The following is a 27,919-nucleotide window of genomic DNA, read 5'->3' as shown; positions in this document are numbered from 1 at the left end:
TTTGACTGTCATTGCTCAGCGGTTTTTGTGATGGCATCAATTGATGCGTTAGTTGACCGCATGCAGGGGCTATCCCTAGAGGTTGCGGAGCTATGTGGTTCGGTCACTCGGTGTCAGAATGCTCTGGCATCAGGTGCAGGTCAAATTTGTGTGGAGCCTAAAGTGGCTCTTCCTGATCGATTTGCAGTGGGTACGGATGACTTTATCCGTTTTAGGCCTCTTTCACACTTGCGTTGTCCGGATCCGGCGTGTACTCCACTTGCCGGAATTACACTCCGGATCCGGAAAAACGCAAGTGTACTGAAAGCATTTGAAGACGGAACCGTCTTCCAAATGCTTTCAGTGTTACTATGGCAGCCAGGACGCTATTAAGGTCCTGGTTGCCATAGTAGGAGCGGGGAGCGGAGGAGCGGTATACTTACAGTCCGTGCGGCTCCCGGGGCGCTCCAGAATGACGTCAGAGCGCCCCATGCGCATGGATGACGTGATCCATGTGATCACATGATCCATGCGCTTGGGGCGCCCTGACGTCACTCTGGAGCGCCCGGGGAGCCGCACGGACGGTAAGTATGCTGCTCCCCCGCTCCCCACTACACTTTACCATGGCTGCCAGGACTTTAGCGTCCCGGCAGCCATGGTAACCATTCAGATAAAAGCTAAATGTCGGCTCCGGCAATGCGCCGAAACGACGTTTAGCTTAAGGCCGGATCCGGATCAATGCCTTCCAATGGGCATTAATTCCGGATCCGGCCTTGCGGCAAGTGTTCCGGATTTTTGGCCGGAGCAAAAAGCGCAGCATGCTGCGGTATTTTCTCCGGCCAAAAAACGTTCCGTCCGGAACTGAAGACATCCTGATGCATCCTGAACGGATTTCTCTCCATTCAGAATGCATTAGGATAATCCTGATCAGGATTCTTCCGGCATAGAGCCCCGACGACGGAACTCTATGCCGGAAGACAAGAACGCAGGTGTGAAAGAGCCCTTAGAGAGTCTTGCAAATTGTATTTTCGGTTTTCGGCTGCATCCATCGTCGTCAGGTGATGAGAGTCAGAGGATAGGTATAATCATTTCTCTGCTTAAAGGGGACGCGCAATCCTGGGCCTTTTCTCTGCCGCCCGGTTCTCAGGCCCTCCGGTCAGTAGAGGAATTTTTTAAGGCTCTGGGATTAATCTACGATGACCCAGATCGCGTCTCGATGGCGGAGTCGAGATTACGTAATTTATTTCAGGGTGAACATACTGCAGAGGCTTACTGTGTTGAGTTTAGGAGATGGGCTACTGAATCAGAGTGGAATGATCCCGCGTTACGTAGTCAGTTTTGTCAGGGGTTATCTGAGAGATTGAAGGATACCCTTGCTTTTCATGAATACCCAGACTCTTTGGAGAATGCCATGTCTTTAGCAGTACGGTTAGATAGACGTATCAGAGAAAGGTGTAGGGCTCCCTCCGCACAAGGGATCCCTTCTGTGAGTGGTTTCGCCTCTACTGCCTCCCCGGGTGATGTTACAGGTAACTCTGGGGTAGCGGAGGAACCCATGCAGCTGGGTCAGGTTTCTTGCCATTCTGATAGTAGAGACTTTAGGAAATTGCACACACTGTGTTACTACTGTGGAAAGAGTGGTCATTTTATTTTTGCTTGTCCTTTTGTTAAACCGCAGGTGGAAGAGAAAAAGAAAAAAAAAACTTCCCTGACATATGCAAGCTCCCTGCATTTCCCGTTTTCTTCTTCCAGCTGTGGTGGCGCTAGAGCCAAGAATTTTTTTTGTTGAAGTATTCCTTGATTGTAGTGCTTGGGCAAACCTAATTGACTTTCTTTTTCTTCAAGGTCTTGGACTAAGTACTTGCACTTTGGAGAATGAGATTCGAGTTTTTGCAATTGATTCTTCCCCTCTTTCTCAAAGGAGTCTTACTCACATTGTTCATGGTATTCACTTAAGGGTGGGTGATTCACATGTTGAGATTATTTCTTGTTTTGTCATGAAGGATTTGCCAGCTCCTATAGTTTTGGGGTTGCCATGGTTGTCTAAACATAACCCAATTATAGATTGGCAAGTGAGACAAATCATTGGTTGGAGTGAGGTTTGTTCAGATAATTGTCTTGGCACATCTATCTCTGGTGTGTCCACTACGGCTTTACCTCAGTATCTCTCAGATTTTGCGCATGTCTTTTCGGAGGGTGGGGCTCAGGAATTGCCCCCTCATCGAGACTATGATTGTCCAGTTAATCTCATCCCAGGGGCTAAATTGCCAAAATCTCGGCTTTACAACCTTTCTCAACCCGAAACAGAGGTCATGCAAAAGTATATCACCGAGAGTTTGGCAAAAGGTCATATTAGGCCATCTAAGTCTCCGGTGGCAGTAGGCTTGTTCTTTGTAAAAAAAAAAAGGATGGATCGCTGAGACCGTGTTTGGATTTCCGGGAATTGAACCGTATTACGGTCCGGGATCTATATCCCCTGCCTTTGATTTCTGACCTTTTTGATCAGATTGTTGGAACCAAGAGGTTCTCCAAGTTGGATTTGAGAGGGGCCTACAACCTGATCAGAATCAAGGAGGGGGATGAGTGGAAAACGGCCTTCAATACGCACGAGGGTCATTTTGAGAATCTGGTGATGCCTTTTGGGTTGACGAACGCGCCAGCAGTATTTCAGCGATTCGTCAATGATATTTTTCATCATTTGGTGGGGAGGTTCGTGGTGGTTTATTTGGATGACATTTTAATTTACTCTCCTGATCTGAAGACCCATCAGGATCATGTGAGACAGGTTTTGACGATCCTTCGGGAGAATAAATTATATGCTAAATTGGAGAAATGTTTGTTTTCAGTGCAGGAGCTTCCGTTCTTGGGATATTTGCTTTCTGACTCTGGTTTTTGTATGGACCCCGAAAAGGTCCGGGCGGTTCTGGAATGGGACCGACCAGAGAATCAGAAAGCTTTGATGCGGTTCTTGGGGTTTACTAATTATTATAGGAAATTTATTTCGAACTATTCCACCATTGTAAAACCTCTCACTGATATGACCAAGAAGGGCGCCGACGTCTCTGTCTGGTCGGATGAGGCATTGCAGGCCTTTTTCGGCTATTAAGGAGCGTTTTGCGTCTGCTCCCATTCTGGTGCAGCCCGATGTGTCTCAGCCATTCATTGTGGAGGTTGATGCATCTGAAGTGGGGGTTGGAGCGGTGCTGTCGCAGGGTTCATCTCCTGGCAAATGGGTCCCGTGTGCTTTTTTCTCCAAGAAGCTCTCGGTCGCCGAGAGGAATTATGATGTTGGAGATAGAGAATTGCTGGCTATCAAGTTGGCCTTTGAGGAATGCCATCACTGGTTGGAGGGGGCGTCTCACCCCGTTACGGTATATACAGACCATAAAAATTTGGCTTACTTACAATCTGCCAAGCGTCTGAACCCTAGACAGGCCAGATGGTCACTGTTTTTTACCAGGTTCAATTTCGTGGTTACCTTTCGCCCAGGGGTTAAGAACGTCAAGGCAGATGCCTTGTCTCGCAGCTTTCCTGGGGGAGGTGATTCAGAAGATCCTGCTCCGATTTTGACTGATGGAGTGGTGGTCTCTGCTCTGTACCCCGAATTGGAGATGGAGGTGTTGGGAGCTCAGGAGGGGGCTCCTGGTTCTTGTCCCCCAGGGAGGTTGTTTGTTCCTGAGGGCCTGTGATATAAGGAATTCAAGGAACATCACGATACTGTCCTTGCTGGAAATCCTGGTGGTAAGTCCACCTGTGATCTGGTGTCCCGGAGGTTCTGGTGGCCAGGGTTACGTAAGAGCATTGAGAATTACGTGGCAGCTTGTGAAACCTGTGCTCGGTCAAAGGTTGCTCATACTCGACCGGCTGGTTCACTTCTTCCATTGTCTATTCCGTCTCGTCCCTGGACGCACTTGTCTATGGACTTTATTACAGATCTGCCGAGTTCCTCCGGGAGAACAGTAATTTTGGTGGTTGTTGACCGTTTCAGTAAAATAGCTCACTTTATATCTTTAACTAGTCTGCCTAACGCCAAGACTCTTGCGCAGATTTTTGTGGATAATATTGTGAAATTGCATGGTATTCCTTTGTATGTGGTCTCCGATAGGGGCACGCAGTTTGTCTCCAGGTTTTGGAGGGCATTCTGTTCTCGGATTGGCATTCAACTTTCGTTCTCTTCGGCTTTTCATCCACAGTCGAATGGACAGACAGAGCGTACTAATCAAAACCTGGAGACCTACTTGAAGTGCTTTGTGGCTAAGAATCAGGAGGACTGGTCCTCATTCTTGTCTCTAGCAGAATTTGCTTTGAATAACCGTAGGCAGGAGTCCACGGGTAAGTCGCCGTTTTTTGGCGCATGCGGCTTTCATCCTCAGTTTGGTACCTTTTCTGGGACTGGTTCCACGGGGATGCCAGATGAGGAGAGGATGTGGGTTCCGGCGCTGGATGTCAGTGCCAGCCGTCTGGTGAGGGCGTTTCATAGATCCCATTCGGATAAGGTTGGTCCGGGGTGTCCAGAGGTCACCCGTAGAAGGGGGGGTACTGTCATGCCCTGCTCTGACTATGTGCGGAGGTCGGCCAGAATAGCAGCACGTGTTTAGTGTTTGTTTTGGAGTCGTACTGGATCCGCCTCCCATCAGGTGCACTGGGTGGGGTCATTAGTTTAAATAGCTCTCAATTCCAGTGCTCTGAGCGGGTTATAGAAATCAGTCTGGCCTTGCAAGGAAAGAAGGAAGGAAGGTTGTCTGTTCCAGCTCAGAAAAGATAAGTGTGGTTTCAGTTTTTGTTGTTTGCTGTCTAGGTTGTGTTTGTGTCATCTCTCCCATCCAGGTTCTGTGCGAGCAGGCTGCTCCTATTTCCCCTTCTCACCATCTCAGGGAATCTAGGGTGTTTTATCCCAGGCACGGGGACACATCATTCCTACCACCAAGGTCTGAATGTGGGCTGAGCAGTGCAGGGAGAGAAGTCAGGGATTAGCTAGGAGGTGACCCTTCCCCTGCTTCTCGCCTAGAGCCTGGTTGTCGGTTTATCTGTGTGTCTGAGTGCTCGTCCGCCGTGACACCATATTCCACAAAAGGTGGGGAATAAGGCTCTATTCACACGTCCGCAAAATGGTTCCGCATCTGTTCCGCAATTTTGCGGAACGGGTGCGGACCCATTCATTCTCTATGGGGACGGAATGGATGCAGACAGCACACAGTGTGCTGTCTGCATCCGCAATTGCGGAGCGCGGCCCCGATCTTCGGGTCCGCAGCTCTGCTAAAGATAGAACATGTCCTATTCTTGTCCGCAGCTGTGGACAAGAATAGGCATTTCTATAGAGGTGCCAGTCGGGGTGTTGTGAACCCGCTTTTTGCGGGTCCGCAACACACCACGGACGTGTGAATGGAGCCTTACGTGACCATATTGACCCTTGTGTAGTGCCCACATTTACCTAGTGGGACACTACACCCTCTGTAGAGCTCCCAGTGGTGCCCCCTGTTTTATGTCCCTCACAGTGCACTCTTTATTTATAACGCTCTGCCCTCTGTAGAGCTCCCAGTGCTCTGCCCTCTGTAGTGCCCCCTGTTTTATGTACCCTCGCAGTGCACTATTTATTTATAATGCTCTGCCCTCTGTAGTGTCCCCTGTTTTATGACCCCCCGCAGTGCACTCTTTATTTATAATGCTCTCCTCTCTGTAGAGCTCCCAGTGGTGCTCACTACTTTATGTCCCCCCTCAGTGCACTCTTTATATATAATGCTCTGCCCTCTGTAGTGCCCCCTGTTTTATGTCCCCCTGCAGTGCACTCTTTATATATAATGCTCTGCCCTCTGTAGTGCTCGTAGTGGTGCCCCCTGTTTTATGTCCCCCCTTCAGTGCACTCTTTATAATGCTCTGCCCTCTGTAGTGCCCCCCAGTGGTGCCCCCTATTATTCCCTATACCTACATCCGTCATGCAGTCATCATTTCTGTTCTGTCTCTGCAGGAACAACAAGAGATGCTGGCCGGGGGCTTCAAAAGGCAATGTCAATCGCTGGAGGACGAGATCAAGCAACTACAAGAGAAGAACACGTTCATGTCATTATTTGGACAAGTCGTCACTGGCATATTACCTGGGATATTAGAGAAAATGTTTAAAAAGTTGCTTCTATAGGAGGAATATACAGTATATGCCGTAGGCCTGGTGCAGGGCCTGAGAGGGCGAGGAATGACCCGAGGATTCGAAGATCTTCAAGTCGTGGCACCTACCTCAGACCCTGCGCTATGCAGAGTGCTCCTTTACACATATCTTGTAGCCAAGTATAATAAATGACAAGAAATACACATTTACTCATCTACTTTGAAGAGCACCTGTCAGCAGGATCAACAGCATTAACCCCCACATGCTGTCTGGTAGGGTTGATCCTTTTGATTAGAATGCTACCAGTCTTGTGAATATCCGCTGCGGCGTTCCTGAGTTTTTTTTTTTCACTGGAACACCACAGCGGATTTTCACAAGACAGACATAATTTTAGTCAGCAGGATCACGCCCACCAGACAGTATGCTGGGTTCAATAAGGTTGATCCTGCTGACAAGTCTTCTTTAACCGCCTCCGGACCGCCTAACGCAGGATTGCGTCCTGGCGGCGGTCGATCTGTTCCTCCTTGACCCGCCGGCGCGTCAATCTCGCGAGACGCGAGATTTCCTGTGAACGCGCGCACACAGGAGCGCGCGTTCACAGGAACCGGAGGTAAACGAGTGGATCTACAGCCTGCCAGCGGCGATCATTCGCTGGCAGGCTGTAGATGCGATTTTTTTTTTAACCCCAAAAAGGTATATTAGACGCTGTTTTGATAACAGCGTCTAATATACCTGCTACCTGGTCCTCTGGTGGTGCCTTTTGCTTGGATCGACCACCAGAGGACACAGGCAGCTCAGTAATATGCTGCACCAAGCACCACTACACTACACCCCCCCCCCCCCCGTCACTTATTAACCCCTGATCACCCCATATAGACTCCCTGATCACCCCCCTGTCATTGATCACCCCCCTGTAAGGCTCCATTGAGACGTCCGTATGTGTTTTGCGGATCCGCACATTGCCAGAACTATATAGAAAATGCAATTGCGGACAAGAATAGGACATGTTCTATAGGCTCTACAAAAAACGCAGTGTTCGCCCGATCAGGCCTGATCTTGTGCGCACACTTGCGTTCAGTCCGCCCCACCGCAGTGACAGAAATTTTTTTTTTCTGATCACTGCAAAAACACCGTAAAATCGCTGCGGCGCAATAAAAAGATCACTTTTAAGGGGCATGGCCAGTTCATAGAAGATTTTTTTTTTTTGGCACAAGTTAGCGGAAATTGATATATATATTTTTTTTCTTACAGAGTCTCATATTCCACTAACTTGTGACAAAAAATAAAATCTCACATGAACTCACCACAGTGGCGGATCCAGAGCCTGGTCTCGGGAGGGGCACTTTCAGATTTTTTTCTGTCCGCCGCCACAAAACAATGGTGCTTATAGAACAGACTCCACAGTGTAGCGGTATACTGTATATTGTGTCCAAGAGCAAAAGAAGAGGTTGATTCCAGCTTCAGCATATAAAAGTTTTCTTTATTCAGCTTGTAGTATAAAATCCGACACAAAATCACATGGAGAGACACAGATAGATTGTGACGCGTTTCGGGCTATGGTATTGAGCCCTTCTTCAAGACAATACATCAGTGTGCTAAAAACAAAAGCTTTATATACCACACAAATGGATATGCTCCTCCTTCTTCAATTTCTGAATTGATTGGAGACTGTGTCCCAAACCCAGGTGCTACTAGATTAGGAGAACCTCCCAGGAACACATGGGTGGGGACACAGTGTTTCAACAAACCTTCACATGCAAAGAAGCCAATAAATGTATATATATATATATATATAAAAGTCTGCAAGATCATACGCAAACATCTTTATGTTCTAAACTATAATGAAGAATGGCATAATATAGTATCCACAGGTGTAAAATGTGTAGCAAAAAGAGCCCCCACAGTGGGCCAAAAAATCAGCCCTAGCTTGTTTAGGGAAAATTCTCCTAGAACAAGCATGTGGCCTAAAATAAACGGGAACTATAAATGCGGCAGCAAAAAATGTATCTGCTGTCGACATATGTCCATATCAAAAGAGGTTACATCCATGGCAAACAATAAAAAACATTTGCTGAAACAATATATAAACTGTAAAACAGACCATGTGGTATATGTTATAACATGTAAAATATGCAATTTACAATATGTCGGTTGTACCACCAATGAACTGAAGGTGCGTATAAGAAAACATTTGAGCGATGTCCCTCATTTCATGTCTCGCAATGTCTCAGCGGCAACAAGACATTTTGCCACTGTTCACAAGGGCGATACCTCTGCGTTTTCTGTACAGGGAGTGGAGGTGGTCTCCACACCTGTCAGAGGAGGCGATCGCAAACAGAAGCTTCTAAGTAGGGAAACATACTGGATGTTCATTTTAGACACTTGCATACCGAAGGGTTTGAATAGAAAGCATGATTTAACCCTGCAGTATATGTAGTGCACTTTTATATATATATACATTTATTGGCTTCTTTGCATGTGAAGGTTTGTTGAAACACTGTGTCCCCACCCATGTGTTCCTGGGAGGTTCTCCTAATCTAGTAGCACCTGGGTTTGGGACACAGTCTCCAATTAATTCAGAAATTGAAGAAGGAGGAGCATATCCATTTGTGTGGTATATAAAGCTTTTGTTTTTAGCACACTGATGTATTGTCTTGAAGAAGGGCTCAATACCATAGCCCGAAACGCGTCACAATCTATCTGTGTCTCTCCATGTGATTTTGTGTCGGATTTTCTACTACAAGCTGAATAAAGAAAACTTTTATATGCTGAAGCTGGAATCAACCTCTTCTTTTGCTCTTGGACTTATCAAGTGTGGCTAGGTTCAAGCCACTCCTTTTCCGTGCTTCATGCAGGTGACCAAAGGTGAGAGCTGCTAAAACCCTTTCTCTTATCATACTGTATATTGTGTGGCACAGTGTAGAGGTATACTGTATATTGTGTGGCACAGTGTAGAGGTATACTGTACATTGTGTGGCACAGTGTAGAGGTATACTATATATTGTGTGGCACAGTGTAGAGGTATACTGTATATTGTGTGGCACAGTGTAGAGGTATACTGTATATTGTGTGGCACAGTGTAGAGGTATACTGTATATTGTGTGGCACAGTGTAGAGGTATACTGTACATTGTGTGGCACAGTGTAGAGGTATACTATATATTGTGTGGCACAGTGTAGAGGTATACTGTATATTGTGTGGCACAGTGTAGAGGTATACAGTATATTGTGTGGCACAGTGTAGAGGTATACTGTATATTGTGTGACACAGTGTAGAGGTATACTGTATATTGTGTGGCACAGTGTAGAGGTATACTGTATATTGTGTGGCACAGTGTAGAGGTATACTGTATATTGTGTGGCACAGTGTAGAGGTATACTGTATATTGTGTGGCACAGTGTAGAGGTATACTGTATATTGTGCGGCACAGTGTAGCGGTATACTGTATATTGTGTGGCACAGTGTAGAGGTATACTGTATATTGTGTGGCACAGTGTAGAGGTATACTGTATATTGTGCGGCACAGTGTAGCGGTATACTGTATATTGTGTGGCACAGTGTAGCGGTATACTGTATATTGTGTGGCACAGTGTAGAGGTATACTGTATATTGTGTGGCACAGTGTAGAGGTATACTGTATATTGTGTGGCACAGTGTAGAGGTATACTGTATATTGTGTGGCACAGTGTAGAGGTATACTGTATATTGTGGGGCACAGTGTAGCGGTATACTGTATATTGTGTGGCACAGTGTAGCGGTATACTGTATATTGTGTGGCACAGTGTAGAGGTATACTGTATATTGTGTGGCACAGTGTAGAGGTATACTGTATATTGTGCGGCACAGTATAGCGGTATACTGTATATTGTGTGGCACAGTGTAGAGGTATACTGTATATTGTGTGGCACAGTGTAGAGGTATACTGTATATTGTGGGGCACAGTATAGAGGTATACTGTATATTGTGGGGCACAGTGTAGAGGTATACTGTATATTGTGTGGCACAGTGTAGAGGTATACTGTATATTGTGGGGCACAGTGTAGAGGTATACTGTATATTGTGGGGCACAGTGTAGAGGTATACTGTATATTGTGGGGCACAGTGTAGAGGTATACTGTATATTGTGTGGCACAGTGTAGCGGTATACTGTATATTGTGGGGCACAGTGTAGAGGTATACTGTATATTGTGGGGCACAGTGTAGAGGTATACTGTATATTGTGTGGCACAGTGTAGCGGTATACTGTATATTGTGTGGCACAGTGTAGAGGTATACTGTATATTGTGTGGCACAGTGTAGCGGTATACTGTACATTGTGGGGCACAGTGTAGAGGTATACTGTATATTGTGGGGCACAGTGTAGAGGTATACTGTATATTGTGGGGCACAGTGTAGAGGTATACTGTATATTGTGGGGCACAGTGTAGAGGTATACTGTATATTGTGGGGCACAGTGTAGAGGTATACTGTATATTGTGGGGCACAGTGTAGAGGTATACTGTATATTGTGTGGGGCACAGTGTAGAGGTATACTGTATATTGTGGGGCACAGTGTAGAGGTATACTGTATATTGTGTGGCACAGTGTAGAGGTATACTGTATATTGTGTGGCACAGTGTAGCGGTATACTGTATATTGTGTGGCACAGTGTAGAGGTATACTGTACATTGTGTGGCACAGTGTAGCAGTATACTGTATATTGTGTGGCACAGTGTAGAGGTATACTGTATATTGTGGGGCACAGTGTAGAGGTATACTGTATATTGTGTGGCACAGTGTAGAGGTAAACTGTATATCGTGGGGCACAGTATAGCGGTATACTGTATATCGTGTGGCACAGTGTAGAGGTATACTGTATATCGTGGGGCACAGTGTAGCGGTATACTGTATATTGTGGGGCACAGTGTGGAGGTATACTGTATATTGTGTTGCACAGTGCAGAGGTATACTGTATATTGTGTGGCACAGTGTAGAGGTATACTGTATATTGTGTGGCACAGTGTAGCGGTATACTGTATATTGTGTGGCACAGTGTAGAGGTATACTGTATATTGTGGGGCACAGTGTAGCGGTATACTGTATATTGTGGGGCACAGTGTAGAGGTATACTGTATATTGTGTGGCACAGTGTAGAGATATACTGTATATTGTGTGGCACAGTGTAGAGGTATACTGTATATTGTGTGGCACAGTGTAGAGGTATACTGTATATTGTGTGGCACAGTGTAGCGGTATACTGTATATTGTGTGCACAGTGTAGAGGTATACTGTATATTGTGTGGCACAGTGTAGAGGTATACTGTATATTGTGGGGCACAGTGTAGAAGTATACTGTATATTGTGTGGCACAGTGTAGCGGTATACTGTATATTGTGTGGCACAGTGTAGAGGTATACTGTATATTGTGTGGCACAGTGTAGATAGGGCTGGTGCAAGGATTTTTGCCACCCGAGGCAAAAGCTAATTTTGCCGCCCCCTTGACTCCGCCCATTGACCACACCCATTTCCCCGCCCACTTTTCCGCCCCTTTTTCAGCCACCTATTGCATGCAACATTTAACTATGGTCGTGTACCCTGTGCCAGTCTATGGTCATGTACCCTGTGCCAGTCTGACTATGGTCGCGTACCCTGTGCCAGTCTGACTATGGTCATGTTATATAATATCCAGCCATTGTCTGCCACCTAGTACCATCCCAGTGATGCCAATCACTCTGCGCTGTTCAGCAGGTTGGCACACCAAACACGAGCAGTGCCACCTATTCGCTGCCAGGCGCCATTCAGCCACTGTCTGAAATCCTGTGCCACCAGGGCAACATAAAACAGTATACTGCCTTGTGCCCTCTGCCAGTCTGGCACTGTCCTGCACCCTGTACCATTCATAGCCCTTTAGACATTCTGTGCCACCTATTAGGCTCCATGTGCCACTGCTGGGCACCCTGTGCCAGTCAGAATCTATGACCCCTAGTCAAGCAGCAGGTGTGCCCTGACCCCTGTACACAAGTGTGTGCCACCCTGCTGCCAGTCACTGTCCTGCAGCCTCTGACACCCTAGTGCAGGTTGTCAGAGTGCGGTTGCCAGGGGTGCTCACCAGGTTCTGCTCCTCGTTGTGCTACAGGTCCACATTGCCTTGGCTCTTGCCAAGATCATGTGTCTTTGGCGCGTGATCCCGCGAGACCCACCTCTGGAGGTCACTGGTCTCGCGGGATTGTGCGCCCGAAGTCAGGGCCGGTGCAAGGATCTTTGTCAACAGAAGCAAATGTACATTTTGCCCCCCCCCCCCCATCATTTCACATTTCTGCCCCTCATGATTCATGTCCATTTCTTGCCCCCCCATCATTTCACATTTCTGCCCCTCATGATTCATGTCCACTTCTTGCCCCCCCCATGTGCTAATATCATAGTGCCATCCTCTCCCCCTGCCCCCTAATGTGCCAGTATCAAGTGCCTCTCTCCTCCCCCCTCCATGTGCCAGTATAATGGCGCCAATAGCCCCCCCTCCCCGTGGCAGTAAAGTAACAGTCCGGTATTAAAAAAAAAAAAAAACACTTTCAGAAAAGTTTTTCCAGGGATTTGAACTCACAACCTTTACACATCAGAGGCAAGGCACTTACCCTCACAGCTATGAGAGCTGTATAGACAATTGCTTAAAAAAAAATATATAAGACTTCTACTGTAGATAACTGATACTTAGTGTACATCCATACACATGACAGCTGCCCCAGTACACTGTGTATGGATGTAGCAGAGCTGGGTGTGTTGGGGCAGCTGTCATGTGTATGGATGTAAACTAGGTATCAAAGTTAAGCAACTGGTAATACAGCTTTCATAGCTGTGAGGGTAAATGCCTTGCCTCTGATGTGAAAGGTCGTGAGTTTGAATCCCAGGAGAAACTTTTCTGAAAGAAAGCCTAAAAGAGATTTAAATACACCAGGGTCTTGTAGCTGTGTGTCAGCTGCGTGCAGCTCTCTCTGCCCGAAGTGAACAAACTCATGCTCGCACTCATCGGAGCGCATCCGGCCGGCAAGTACAGGAACAGAAGGAGATGATGACAAGTAGTCAGGAGAAGTTGGGCAATGTGTTTTGGGGTGTCATTTTACATATACCCATGCTGGGTGAGAGAAATATCTCTCTTTTGCCAAGATATTTCTCTCACCCAGCATGGGTATATGTAAAAATACACCCCAAAACACATTGCCCTACTTCTCCTGAGTACGGCGATACCACATGTGTGACACTTTTTTGCAGCCTAGGTGGGCAAAGGGGCCCAAATTCTAAAGAGCACCTTTAGGATTTCACAGGGCATTTTTTACCATCTGGATTCCAAACTACTTCTCACGCTTTAGGTCCCCTAAAATGCCAGAGCAGTATAACTACCCCACAAGTGACCCCATTTTGGAAAGAAGACATCCCAAGGTATTTCGTGATGGGCATAGTGAGTTCATGGAAGTTTTTTTTTCACAAGGTAGTGGAATATGAGACTTTGTAAGAAAAAATTATAAAAAATCATCATTTTCCGCTAACTTGTGACAAAAATTAAAAACTTCTATGAACTCACTATGCCCATCAGCGAATACCTTAGGGTGTCTACTTTCCGAAATGGGGTCATTTGTGGGGTGTTTCTACTGTCTGGGCATTGTAGAACCTCAGGAAACATGACAGGTGCTCAGAAAGTCAGAGCTGCTTCAAAATGCGGAAATTCACATGTTTGTACCATAGTTTGTAAACGCTATAACTTTTGCGCAAACCAATAAATATACACTTATTGCATTTTTTTAAATCAAAGACATGTAGAACAATAAATTTAGAGAAAAATTTATATAGAAATTTTACAACGGAAAGTGAAAAATTTCATTTTTTTGCAAAAATTTCGGTAAATTTACTTATTAATAACAAAAAAAGTAAAAATGTCAGCAGCAATGAAATACCACCAAATGAAAGCTCTATTAGTGAGAAGAAAAGGAGGTAAAATTCCTTTGGGTGGTATGTTGTATGACCGAGCAATAAACCGTGAAAGTAATGTAGTGCAGAATTGTAAAAAGTGGTTGTAACGGACCGTTTCAGCAGACACGGGGTAAAAATCCGTTTAGGCGATATGCCCCTTTCTGAGAGACAGGCACAGCTACTGCAGAACACCAAACTCCCGAACTGGATACAAAATAGCACTCCGAGCTGGAACCTCACGAATAGCTGCTAGCAGACGAACAGGAAAAGCAGACATCAGCTTACACTCCTGGCAATCAGTCTCCAACAGCATATGGTGGATCCCCCCAATAACGCCCAGCCTGGTTTTTATTACAGTTGTTGCAATTACAGGTCCGCCCACAGGGTTTTAAAATACAACCAATCAATATGTTACAACACATACAATGTAAGTACAGCAACCATTCGTTCACGCCCCTAGGGGACCAGAAGGGAGACTGCGACATAGGACAGATATGTAGCAATTCAGGATAAACAGAGACAATACATCCCCACAATGCATCATGGTTTCCTCCTCTCTGCCCTGGAGACACCCGAGGAGTAATCCAATTATCTCTCAAGACAAAGGGAAATCACCAATACACATGTGGGGACAACAGAACAGAAATCACCATTTAAACATACAATGTCACAACCCTTTTCAATACACAGACATTTAACATCCCACAATGCCACAAATTAGACCAGGAGTTCAAGTTAGTTCAAGTCCTTTGTGAACAAATGAGGCCTGGCTGATGAGAGGGCCCATAATCCTGGGGCAAGAGGCCAGCAGCCAGGCCCCTCCAAAACCCAGTGGCGAGGTTGGTTTCGCCACACATCTCCCCCTCCCAGGCAAGACTAACCAGGTACCTGACCTCACGGTCAGTACCTAAGTTAGTCTGGCAGTCCACCCACAACCCAATACTGGACCTGTTGAATTTGGTAGCCTGTCTCTGTCCAGTGAGTCCACCAAGGTTATGTTGGTAGCTGGTACTCCCGGTCTCTGTGTTGCTCCCTGGCTTGGAGTGGAGGTTGCTTTGTGGGCAGGTATCAGCGGTACTCTGCCCTGGTGCCAGCGTTACCATGGAAGAAGCCTGGTTGGAGCCTGGTTGTGGGAGGGCGAGACCGACTGTCTCTACCCCCTGTGCTGTAAGTGCAGAGACCACGGTCCCATCTGCACTGTTGTGGGGCTTACTGTCTCCCCCTGGTGCGTTAAGCTGCCGCTGGGGAGAGGGGGTAACGAGCTCCTCTTCCATACATACTTCCAGCCGCTGGGGAGGGCGACCGACCGTCTCCGCTCCCAATATAGTGTCCTGCTGCTGGGGATAGGAGACTGGGCTCTCTATTCCCTGCTGGACACTCTGCCGCTGGGGGACAGGACCAACTGTCTCTGCCACCTGTAACTCCGCCGGCCGCTGGGGAATGGAGACTGGGCTCCCAATTCCCAATAAATCACACGGCCGCTGGGGAATGGAGACTGGGCTCCCAATTCCCTGTACATCACTCGGCCGCTGGGGAATGGAGACTGGGCTCCCAATTCCCAAAAAATCATGCTGCTGCTGGGGGGCAGGAACAACTACCTCTGCCCCCTGTAACTCAGCCTGCCGCTGGGGAGGGAGGACGCTGCTCTCCTCTCCCTGCATTTCACACTGCCTTCCCGGCATATCACCCTGCTGCTGGGGGGCAGGAACAACTACCTCTGCCCCCTGTAACTCAGCCTGCCGCTGGGGAGGGAGGATATAGCTGGTGAATTTAAGGTTAAAGTGGTTCTTGTTAATGTCCGTTATAAAGGACTCGAGTCCCTCTTTCTCGCCCGACCAGATGAGGAGGCAGTCGTCGATGTATCTGCGCCATGTTAAAAGACGTCCTCTTCCAAGGTCTTTGTTGAGGATTGTGTCTATCCTCCCTCTCTCCCACATAGTCATGAACAGATTGGCGAGGCTTGGGGCGAATTTCGCCCCCATCGCCACACCAGAATGCTGAAGATAGAACTGATCGCTATATAGAAAGTAATTGTGGGTGAGACAGACGGTTACACAATCCAGAACAAAGTCCCTCTGTGCTGTCCCCATCTGGGCATCGCTATCTAGGGCTTCTCTAACTCCTCTTATGCCTAGATCTTGTGGTATGCAGGTATACAGGGAGGAAACATCAACTGTGGCCAGCCAAATGGTTCCTTGTAGTGATCCCATTCCTTCAATTAAATCAATAACACTCGCGGAATTTTTTAGGAAAGAGGGGGCCATTGTTACATATTTTTGCAAAAAATAATCGATATACTCCGAGACTCTGCTGTTTAAGGAGTCGATCCCCGAAACAATAGGTCTCCCAGGAGGACGTACTGGATCTTTATGTATTTTTGGCAAAAAATAAATAACCGGGGTGACCGGGTTTTTATTGGAAAGCTAATCAAACTCCTTTTTTTTTTCCAGTTTTCTTAAAGCCTCCTTCTCTTTACTGGAGAGATTCTGTTTTGTTGGTTTGTTATTAATTTTCTCTAGACCATTTAGAAGGCTCCTCTTGAAGGCATCTATGCATTCATTGTTTTTATTCTTAGGGCAAAATTTGGATTTGTTGCGGAGGTCAGTATGTACGACCCCCACTGTCTTTACACTATCGGTCACCTGCGGAGGCTGGACGTTGTTATGGAGGTCAGTATGTACGACCCCCACTGTCTTTACACTATCGGTCACCTGCGGAGGCTGGATGTTGTTATGGAGGTCAGTATGTACGACCCCCACTGTCTTTACACTATTGGTCACCTGCGGAGGTTTGATGTTGGGATGGTATTTTGCCATATTTAATTTTCTGATGTACCTATGGATGTCTAAAAATAGGCCAAATTTATTGATCCCATTGCTAGGGGCAAATTTCAATCCTTTTTGCAGAATGATTTTTTCTTCTTCAGAAAGAGGATACTTACTTAAGTTAAATATTCCCATTATGTCCCCTTGCACTTTTTTTCTTTCTGCTTTTGTTTTTTCCCCCCTCTACTTACCTCTGTGTCCTCGGTGTAGCCTTTTTTGTGGTGTTCTTTTTTGAGGCATACTCGATATTACTTTTGTAATCTTTTCTATTTGAGGGTCCCTCTGTACCCCTCGCATGCTCTGGTGTGGAAAATTTTGACTCAAAATTGCTGCATGTTGATCTATAGTGGATGGGTGTTTCTCTTTATTGATAGAAAAATGATTTGGGTCTTCAAACTCTTCTATCTCCTTATGATTGTGTTCTTTCTGTTGCGCACTACGCGGTGTATTTTTATGTTTACTACAATTACCCAAAACTTCTGGTTTGACAGGGTTACTGACATTATTTATTTTGGAGGGGTCTTTGCAATTGTTTAATCTAAGTTGATCCCTAGTTGGATAGACATATGTGTTATGAGTCCTATTATGGGTCGAGGTGGAGTGGATGTTTTTATTAAACACCATTCAACCCCAGGGACTAAACACTGAATGCGACGTAAATCCCTGCATAGTCTAATATCCTCTATATAATAAATAAGTTTGCGTTGTATATGATAGGGAGATATAGGTCCCAAATGCGATTGTACTAGGTTTGTAGATCCTGCATGTGATTTTATTTTGTTTTTATCTTCTTTATTTTATATTTTATTTATATTTTTATTTATTTATACTGTTCTATATGTGTCTGCACTTTTCTGGCTCGTTGGAGTCGGCATACGAGGTGGGAGAGTGTGTGCGCATATATATTATAGAATATATTGCTATTTTAAGATTTTTTCAATGACGCCCAACAGGGGAGGTTCCCGAGATCCTTTATTTTCAGCTGCATCCACTTACCAACACACGCCCCAGACGAAGCATCATGGCGAAACCCGGGTCGGGCACTGTGTACTTTTTTTAACTCGCTCCTATACTTGTGTTTTTTGTGAGTATAATAAATCTTTTTCACTCAACACTGTGGTACGTACTTCACTATTGGTTGACCTCCTTTCTTTGAGAACCTGAAGAGTGGAGAGTCTGGTGATATCCTGTGAAAGTGGTTTTTCCTAACTTGGGATCGTGGATCTTTGCAAGATTCTTTACAAGCGGTAAAGCACCCTGTCTGTGCGGTTTAGAAGGCGACATTTAAGGCTGACTGAACATCTACCAGCCACAGTATACACCTATATCTGTCCTCCGGACCTTCTGACCACTTCAGCTTTACCTTCACTTCAATACATGAAGTTCTTTGGTGGATGACATCGCTGAGCCTGCTTGTGATGCTTAATACCATCTGAGTCTTGCGAGTATAACCTGTTCACAGGCGACACCTCCTTTGAGAAGTTACTACACCATAGTGCGGTTTCTATTTTTTTCAGATTTCCACACCATAGCTGAGTTTGATGTGTATAGATGAACCTGTTTGACTGAAGATTTCCATAGACTATAGAACACCAATATCCTTGGACTTGAATACAATAAGAATACTCTCCTGCAGCGCAATCTTTCTTTTCCCACTGCAGAACACCAAACTCCCGAACTGGATACAAAATAGCACTCCGAGCTGGAACCTCACGAATAGCTGTTAGCAGACGAACAGGAAAAGCAGACATCAGCTTACACTCCTGGCAATCAGTCTCCAACAGCATATGGTGGATCCCCCCAATAACGAGACAAGGCTCCGTGTTGAGGGTCAAGCAGTGGTCTGAGGTGCTGGCACCCCCAGCCTGGTTTTTATTACAGTTGTTGCAATTACAGGTCCGCCCACAGGGTTTTGAAATACAACCAATCAATATGTTACAACACATACAATGTAAGTACAGCAACCAATCGTTCACGCCCCTAGGGGACCAGAAGGGATACTGCGACATAGGACAGATATGTAGCAATTCAGGATACACAGAGACAATACATCCCCACAATGCATCATGGTTTACTCCTCTCTGCCCTGGAGACACCCGAGGAGTAATCCAATTATCTCTCAAGACAAAGGGAAAACACCAATACACATGTGGAGACAACAGGACAGAAATCACCATTTAAACATACAATATCACAACCCTTTTCAATACACAGACATTTAACATCCCACAATGCCACGAATTAGACCAGGAGTTCAAGTTAGTTCAAGTCCTTTGTGAACAAATGAGGTCTGGCTGATGAGAGGGCCCATAATCCTGGGGCAAGAGGCCAGCAGCCAGGCCCCTCCAAAACCCAGTGGCGAGGTTGGTTTCGCCACAGTGGTCTGGTCATTAAGGGGGTTTAAGCTAGGGGGGCTGAGGTGGTTAATATAAAGAAATATAATCTACTATTTTGTGTTTACACCATAAGTATAATCTTCCCTTAGTGTCTGGCAATTAATGCCTTGGTACATTTTACACCCACCCTCAACTTTTTGTGTGTATTGCACCATCCGTATTCCCCCTGCTTTATTTATGCTGTATTACTATATACTTTATATGTTGTGTTAACGTTGCAGCGCTCACTGCTGACACTAGGTGTCACTTTTACATAAGCTATATATGACAGAGTCTGTGGCTGAAGCCACGTGGTGTGACAGAAGAGCCTGCTGTTCTCTTCACTCTATGCAGTCTCGCAGGTAGTACACACTCCTAGTGCTTTCTGCAGGTGGTCATCCTTCTGTATATCCAGCGGAAGGAACTTTTTGGTGGTCTCTAGAAGCACTGCTCCACTTCTTCCTCTTTTGCTCTTCCAAACTCCCTGGGTTCAACACAAGCTCAGGTCTTTGGTTCTGACCAAATTTGCCCTGGGGGATGAAGGACAAAGACACCTTGTGCTGCACGTTTTGATAAAATACAATACATTTTCACAAGCATAAAATGGACCATCCCTCTCCCCCGACCGGCTACATTATAAACTCATCATTTATGTGCCGACAAGGTGTCTTTGTTCTTGATCCCCAGTAGGATTCGGGCAGAATCAAGCAGAGGAGGATGAAGGGGTGTAGCGAGACCGCGGGACAATTCTCATTGTTCCATTGGAGGGATACGTAAGACGGATGACCCCCTGTAGAAGGCACCAGGAGTGTCGACTACCTGCGGTTCTGCACACAGCGGACGGATGTCTTTTTTATGTTACAATGTTGCAGCGGTGAGAACTTTATCACCTGTAACGTCGTTTACAAAGAGCTCCGGGACATCGACTGTAGGCACCAGTTCTCCTGTGATTCCCACACTGCCTCTATAGCTACATTGTGACCATTGACTGCTACCAGGGGAACGCAGGAGGCGTCCACTGATTAGTCCATGATTTGAACAGATTAATTTAGCAAAAATAACTGTGGTATGCGTGTACCAGAAATTGAAGGGTTAACTGCCTGAAAAGGATATGCTAAAATTAAACTTCATTAATGATACAGATAAAATAAGTGGCTAACCACGATATAACCCTACTTCAGAAAAAACATAACCGCTCCTCTAATTCCTGTCCCAAAGAAACGTTGCCTCTGAATTAGCACCAGCCGATGGTTGGAAGGATCACTTTTGGACAGGTGCTGCTCTTCTCCAAACCACCATAAAGAAGGATCGGGCAGGTTATCAAAACATGGACAACCTAGAACAGTGATGTCAAACCTTTTAGAGGCCGAGTGCCCAAACTGCAACCCAAAACCCACTTATTTATCGTAAAGTGCCAACACGGCAATTTAACCTGAATACTATAGTTCAATATAGCATATATTCCATGTACTTTATCATTTAGCTATTAAAGCCTGCCTACATTCAGTGCCCTGCCTGTGCTGTTCATAGTGCGCCCTGCGCTGATGAATGGCAGGAATTGTCTAAGGCACATTGGTACACCATAAACTTTTTTCACAGTGCGGGTGCCCACAGAGAGGGCTCCGAGTGCCGCCTCTGGCACCCGTGCCATAGGTTCGCCATCACTGACCTAGAACATCTATTCTTATGGCTCTATGTTCTGCCGTTCCTTTATTACTTCTACTAGAAGTTATGAATAAATTACTAGCAGTCTGCAGTAAGGGTACAGAGGGGCGGTAACCAGTATGGGGGGAGTGTCCTTGCACAGTCTGAAAATTGCAGCTCTGATTGGATAGAGTGAGTCTGTGCAGGGACACACCCCCAACTTGTTACCGCCCCTCTGTACCCTTACTGCAGACTGCTAGCAATTCATTCATAACTTCTAGTAGAAGTAATAAAGGAACGGCAGAACATAGAGCCATAAGAATAGATGTTCCAGAATGGTAATTACTAGAGATGTCCCGAACATAGCTTGTTCGCGTTCGCCGCGGCGGGCGAACATATGCGATGTTCGGTCCGCCCCCTATTCGTCATCATTGAGCAAACTTTGACCCTGTACCTCACAGTCAGCAGTCAAATTCCAGCCAATCAGCATACTCTCCCTCTCAGACCCTCCCACCTCCTATCAAAAAGCAAGGACAGCATCTATCTTAGACTCATTCTGAAGCTGCAGTGTTAGTGAGAGCAGGGACAGTGCTGCTGCTGCTGAATTAATAGGGAAATCGATAGCTAGGCTAGTGTATTCAGTGTCCACTACAGTCCTGAAAGACTCATCTGATCTCTGCTGTAAGGACAGCACCCCAAAAAGCCTTTTTTAGAGCTGGTACATCAGTCGGCTTTTTTTTTTCCCCTCTGTAATCTAATTGCAGTTGCCTGCCAGCGTGTGTGTCAGGCTCACAGCGTATACTGTGCCCACTTGCCCAGTGCCACCACTCATATCTGGTGTCACAGTAGCTTGCATTTAAAAAAAAAATTTTGACTGTAATATGATAGCAGTCAGTTGCCGGCACGCGCGTGTGTTTCATGCCCTGCAAGTGCACAGTGTCACCAGCGCAACTCATTTCTGGTGTCACATTCGATTCCATTTAAAGAAAAACAACAATTTTGACTGTGAATAAATAGCAGTCAGTTGCCTGCACGTGTTTGTGTGTTTAAGGCCCTGCTGCAAGTCCATAGTGTCACTTTAGCGCAACTCATATCTGGTGTCACAGTAGCTTGCACGCATAGTACAACTTAACGAATCAAAAAAAAATGGCAGGCAGAGGCAGGCCACCCCGCAGGGGCCGTCGTGGTCGTGGTGCTGTGATTTCCTTTGGCCCTACAATAATGCCCAGTGTTCAGAGGCCACGTACCCTGAACTCAAAAAGTTCTGAGGACATAGTTGACTGGCTAACACAGGACACCCAATCTTCTACAGCTTCCGCTCGGAACCTTGACGCACCATCCTCCTCCAGCTCAGCTTCGGGCACCTCTCAAGTTACCACTCGCCCGCCTGCCGCCACCACCAACACTAGCACCACAGCCACTTCACTTGATCTGTCAGAAGAGTTATTTACACATCAGTTGGAAGAAATGAGTGATGCAACCATTATTGCCAGAGGATGTAGATAACAGGGATCTGTCTCAGTCAGGCAGCATTACACACATGGACGTACAGTGTGATGATGATGATGTTGTACCCGCTGCTGCTTCCTTTGCTGAGTTGTCAGATACAAGTGAAGCGGTTGATGATGACGATGTGTCCGTGGATGTCACGTGGGTGCCCACTCGAAGAGAAGAAGAACAGGTCGAAAGTTCTGATGGGGAGACAGAGAGGAGGAGGAGACGAGTTGGAAGCAGGGGGAGGTTGTCGCAAGGAGCTAGTGGCACAGTCAGACAGCATGTATCGGCACCCGGGGTCAGCCAGACAGCACGTCAATCAACGCATGCTGTTGCCACCACCAGAATGCCGTCATTGCAGAGCTCAGCAGTGTGGCATTTTTTTTGTGCGTCTGCATCTGACAACATCGATGCCATTTGCAACCTGTGCCAAAAGAAACTGAGTCGTGGGAAATCCAACACCCACCTAGGTACAACTGCTTTGCGAAGGCACATGATCACACATCGCAAACGCCTATGGGATCAACACATGAGTACAAGCAGCACACAAACTCAAAGCCGCCATCCTCCTCCTGGTCCAGCATCTTCAGTCACGTCAACCACTGCTGTCCTCCTTGCCCCCTCTCAACTATCCGCCACCCCGTCTCTCGCCTTGAGCAGTTCCTGCTCATCTGCCCACAGTCAGGTGTCTATCAAGGACATGTTTGAGCGTAAGAAGCCAATGTCACAAAGTCACCCCCTTGCCCGGCGTCTGACAGCGGGCTTGTCTGAACTCCTAGCCTGACAGCTTTTACTATACAAGCTGGTGGAGTCTGAGGCCTTCAAAAAAATTGTAGCTATTGGGACACCGCAGTGGAAGGTACCCGGCCGAAATTTCTTTGCACAAAAGGCAATCCCCAACCTGTACTCGATTGTGCAAAATGAAGTCATGGCATGTCTGGCACACAGTGTTGGGGCAAGGGTCCATCTGACCACTGATACCTGGTCTGCAAAGCACGGTCAGGGCAGGTATAACACCTACACTGCGCATTGGGTAAACCTGCTCACGGCTGCCAAGCATGGAATGCGTGGCTCTGCAGAGGAGTTGGTGACACCGCCACGACCTGCAGGCAGGCCTGCTGCCACCTCCTCTACTCCTCCTACTCCATCTTCTTCCATAACCTCCTCGGCTGAGTCCTCTTCTGCTGTTGCGTCTTGCTCCACATCAACGGCACCCCCCCAAGCTCCCCAGGGGCTATTCCACATCCCGGATACGACAGTGTCACGCCGTCTTGGGGTTGACTTGCCTGAAAGCAGAGAGTCACACCGGACCAGCACTCCTGTCCGCCCTGAACGCACAGGTGGATCAGTGGCTGACTCCGCACCAACTGGAGATCGGCAAAGTGGTGTGTGACAACGGAAGCAATTTGTTGGCGGCATTGAATTTGGGCAAGTTGACACATGTGCCGTGCATGGCACATGTGTGTAATCTGATCGTACAAAGCTTTGTGCATAAGTACCCAGGCTTACAGGACGTCCTCAAGCAGGCCAGGAAGGTGTGTGGCCATTTCAGGCGTTCGTACACGGCCATGGCGCACTGTTCAGACATTCAGCACCGAAACAACATGCCAGTGAGGGGCTTGATTTGCAACAGCCCGACACGTTGGAATTCAACACTCCTAATGTTCGACCGCCTGCTCCAACAAGAACAAGCTGTCAACGAGTATTTGTATGACCGGGGTGCTAGGACAGCCTCTGCGGAGCTGGGAATTTTTTTGCCACGTTACTGGACGCTCATGCGCAATGCCTCTAGGCTCATGCATCCTTTTGAGGAGGTGACAAACCTAGTCAGTCCCCCCGAAGGCACCATCAGCGACATCATCCCATTTGTTTTCTTCCTGGAGCGTGTCCTGCGAAGAGTGCTGGATCAGGCCGTAGATGAGCGTGAAGAGGAAGAGTTGTGGTCACCATCACCACCAGAAACAGCCTTATCAGCATCGCTTGCTGGACCTGCGGCAATGCTGGAAAAGGAGTGTGAGGAAGAGGAGTCAGAGGAGGAATGTGGCTTTGAGGAGGAGGAATGTGGCTTTGAGGAGGAGGAGGAAGACCAACCACAACAGGCATCCCAGGGTGCTCATTGTCACCTATCTGGTACCCGTGGTGTTGTACTTGGCTGGGGGGAAGAACATACCTTAAGTGAGATCACTGAGGACGAGGAATGGGACATGAGTAGCTCGGCATCCAACCTTGTGCAAATGGGGTCTTTCATGCTGTCGTGCCTGTTGAGGGACCCTCGTGTAAAAAGGCTGAAGGAGAACGACCTGTACTGGGTGACCACGCTACTAGACCCCCGGTATAAGCAGAAAGTTACCGAATTACCGGAAGTCGGAAAGGATGCAGCAGTTCCAAAATAAATTAAAAAGTATGCTTTACATAGCATATAAGGGTGATGTCACAGCACAACGGGAATCTAACAGGGGAAGATGTGAAAGTAATCCTCCTTCTCCCACGACCACGCCGGCAAGGACAGGACGCTTTACAGACGTGTTGTTGATGGAGAACATGCAGAGCTTTTTAAGTCCTACGCATCGCCACAGCCCTTCGGGGTCCACCCTCAGAAAACGACTCGACCAACAGGTAGCAGACTACCTAGCCTTAACTGCAGATATTGACACTCTGAGGAGCGATGAACCCCTTGACTACTGGGTGTGCAGGCTTGACCTGTGGCCTGAGCTATCCTAATTTGCGATAGAACTTAGGGCCTGCCCCGCTTCAAGTGTCCTGTCAGAAAGGACCTTCAGTGCAGCAGGAGGCATTGTCACTGAGAAGAGAAGTCGCCTAGGTCAAAAAAGTCTAGATTACCTCACCTTTATTATGATGAATGAGGGATGGATCCCAAAGGGACTGACAGTGGGCGATACATTAGACTAAAAAAGGCCTGATGAGATGAGCTGCCTTGGGCTATAAAATGGTCCACACTCTGCTGTATTAGGGTTCAAGCCGCAATGTTTTAGTGCACTTTCTGCCTGGGAAACATAATTTTTTTTGGCCTGTACATGCCTAATTTTCTGGCCTCTGGTGCTGCACTGTGGCTTCAAAAACCAAACAAAAAAAAAGGCACATTCATGTGTCAATTCCCCTTCGTGATCGTTACCTTGTTGTGGTGAAGGGGCTTGCGTATCACAATGAAGCGACCACCTCTATTAGTTGGCAATGGCAATGTTGGCACACCCCAGATGATAAGGTCGCTGCTTCATTGTGAACAGACCAAAAGCGATCGGCTGGATAATTTTGCATAGAAAAAACATTAATTTTCTTTGTGATCATCTAAGGTGATCATTAAAGCCTACTAGGCCAACAATGGGCCCACACTGCAGAATCATTGTTTTCTGGGTCACTTAACTGTCACTGAACTACCTCAGCAAGACCATAGGCTTTGAAAAACCCCCATTACCTGCAATCTCCCAAACGTGCGCACGAGCACAGTCATCACTACACCAAGATTGACGCATAGAGGAATAAAATTTATGTCATGAGTGTGTCAACTATTGACAACTCTTTGCGGTTGTCTAAAATCTATTCCATACACGTCACCTGATAGGGGACATAACAGGGATTAAACTGATAGGAATAGTACTACTTAACACACCGCTCCTGTCTGGTGGCACAGTACATTGCACGTGCAGTGCCCCAAATTGGAAGTAGGAGGACGACCAAGCATCTTTTTCCATCTCCCGGTCCCTAAAATCGATGCCATATACACGTCCCCTGATAGAGGACGTAACAGGGATTAAACTGATAGGAATAGTACTACTTAACACACCTTATAATAACGCAGAGAGAGGCAACGCAGAGAGAGGCAACGTAGGGAGAGGAGTCTGAAGAAGAGGAGTCAGAGGAGGAAGGTGGCTTTGAGGAGGTGGAAGACCAACCACAGCAGGCGTCCCAGGGGGCTTGTTGTCACCTTTCGGGGTACCCTTGGTGTTGTACGTGGCTGGGTGGAGGAAAAGACCTTCAATGACGTCAGTGAGGACAAGGAACGGAACATGGCTAGCTTGGTATCCAACCTTGTGCAAATGGGGAGTTTGCGGTTGTGCAAATGGACTGTTTGCGGTTGTTTGCGGTGCGTTAAACGGGGAGTTTGGTCTGTCACTGTGAAGCGGGCGTAACCCTTACACTACCTGATCGATACAACATCATACCTGATGTTTTAAAGCACGTTATTCCAAACAATTTAGGAATGTTAGGTGATTTATGCCCTTTATGGATTAAAACCAGACTCTGCGTCAACTATGTAATTTTCCATGGGAGTTTTGCCATGGATCCCCCTCCGGCATGCCACAGTCCAGGTGTTAGTCCCCTTGAAACAACTTTTCCATCACTATTGTGGCCAGAAAGAGTCCCTGTGGGTTTTAAAATTCGCCTGCCTATTGAAGTCTATGGCGGTTCGCCCGGTTCCCCGTTCGCGAACATTTGCGGAAATTCGCGTTCGCCGTTCACGAACGGAAAATTTTATGTTTGCGACATCTCTACATCATAGATTACCATGATGCTGTGCACGTCAGGCCGCCCTCGGGGCTATTTTCCCGCACTTATAAGATCATATTAGTGATGAGCGGGAGGTGCCATATTCGATTTTGCGATATTCGTATCATTTTCGTCGAAATCGAATATTCGTAATTAATTTATTTTTCGCGAATAATATGCGATTAAATTAATCGTACGATTTTTTTTTTTTTTAATTTCCTGTATAAGGCAACGTTCCTATGACTATGGCTAGGCTAATATGTGTATTTTACGAAATTTCTTAATATTGCTCTAACTTCGTCTTTTAGAATATTCGGAATATTGCTCTAACTCCGTCTTTTAGAATATTACGAATATTCTAAAAGACGAAGTTAGAGCAATATTAAGAAATTTCGTAAAATACACATATTAGCCTAGCCATAGTCATAGGAACGTTGCCTTATACAGGAAAAAAAAAAAAAAAAAATCGTACTATTAAATTAATCGTACGATTTTTATTTTATTTTTTTGAAAAAAAAATATACGAATATTCGATTTCGCGAATATTTGGAACTATATTCTAAATATTCGCAAAATCTCGAAATTGCGATATTCGAGAAAAATATTCGAAATTCGAATATTCGCGCTCAACACTAGATCATATGACTGCGGGACAATATATATAACATGTGAGAGTGAATCTAGATCGCACATCCTCAATGCTATGCTTTTGATATGACAACTGTTTTTCAGCATAATAAAACATGGCTTCTCAGCACAATTTATAATAAATATAACCCTATGCTATGCATTAAAAGGAGGCAATTAGTATACAGTTTGATCAAAGAGCATAGGCCCACTTACCACGACAAGGTTGCCTCTTCAAGTGGGGACCTACTCTAACTTTGGCGCGGCACATGAGCGCGGGACAATAGCATCGCGGGCGGCCCAACGTGCACAGTATCATTGTAATCTATGATGCTGTGCGCTCCCGTGCGCACGATCAATGCCGCTCTGGGACATATGGCCCGATCACGGACCGTATGTCTCGGAGGGCATACGGTCGTGTGCAAGAG

General features: G+C 46.4%; 1 protein-coding gene and 1 long non-coding RNA gene across 4 annotated transcripts in view; one reads left to right on the top strand and one right to left on the bottom strand.

The window, feature by feature from the left end:
• LOC120991112 (guanylate-binding protein 1-like) overlaps positions 1-6,416 on the top strand; it is an 86,315-nt gene extending 79,899 nt beyond the window's left edge. For both annotated transcript variants that reach the window (XM_040420003.1, XM_040420011.1), the window contains exon 11: positions 5,945-6,416. In XM_040420003.1, coding sequence (XP_040275937.1) covers positions 5,945-6,112 — 168 coding nt within the window. In that variant the 3' untranslated portion in view covers positions 6,113-6,416. The remainder of the gene's footprint in view (positions 1-5,944) is intronic.
• On the bottom strand, positions 214-27,919 carry LOC120991182. 2 transcript variants are annotated; one of them, XR_005776536.1, is made up of 3 exons: positions 27,774-27,919; positions 6,819-6,824; positions 214-227 (listed from the first exon to the last, which is right to left on the bottom strand). It is a non-coding gene; the product is annotated as an uncharacterized LOC120991182 (long non-coding RNA). The 2 variants fall into 2 exon arrangements; XR_005776543.1 differs by lacking the exons at positions 214-227; positions 6,819-6,824 and adding exons at positions 21,019-21,028; positions 21,517-21,520.

This window comes from Bufo bufo, chromosome 1 (assembly GCF_905171765.1).
Source record: "Bufo bufo chromosome 1, aBufBuf1.1, whole genome shotgun sequence".
In the NCBI taxonomy this organism is placed as follows: domain Eukaryota; kingdom Metazoa; phylum Chordata; class Amphibia; order Anura; family Bufonidae; genus Bufo; species Bufo bufo.
The sequence above is the reverse complement of the archived record's forward strand: the minus strand, read 5'-3'. Positions and strand labels throughout refer to the sequence as shown.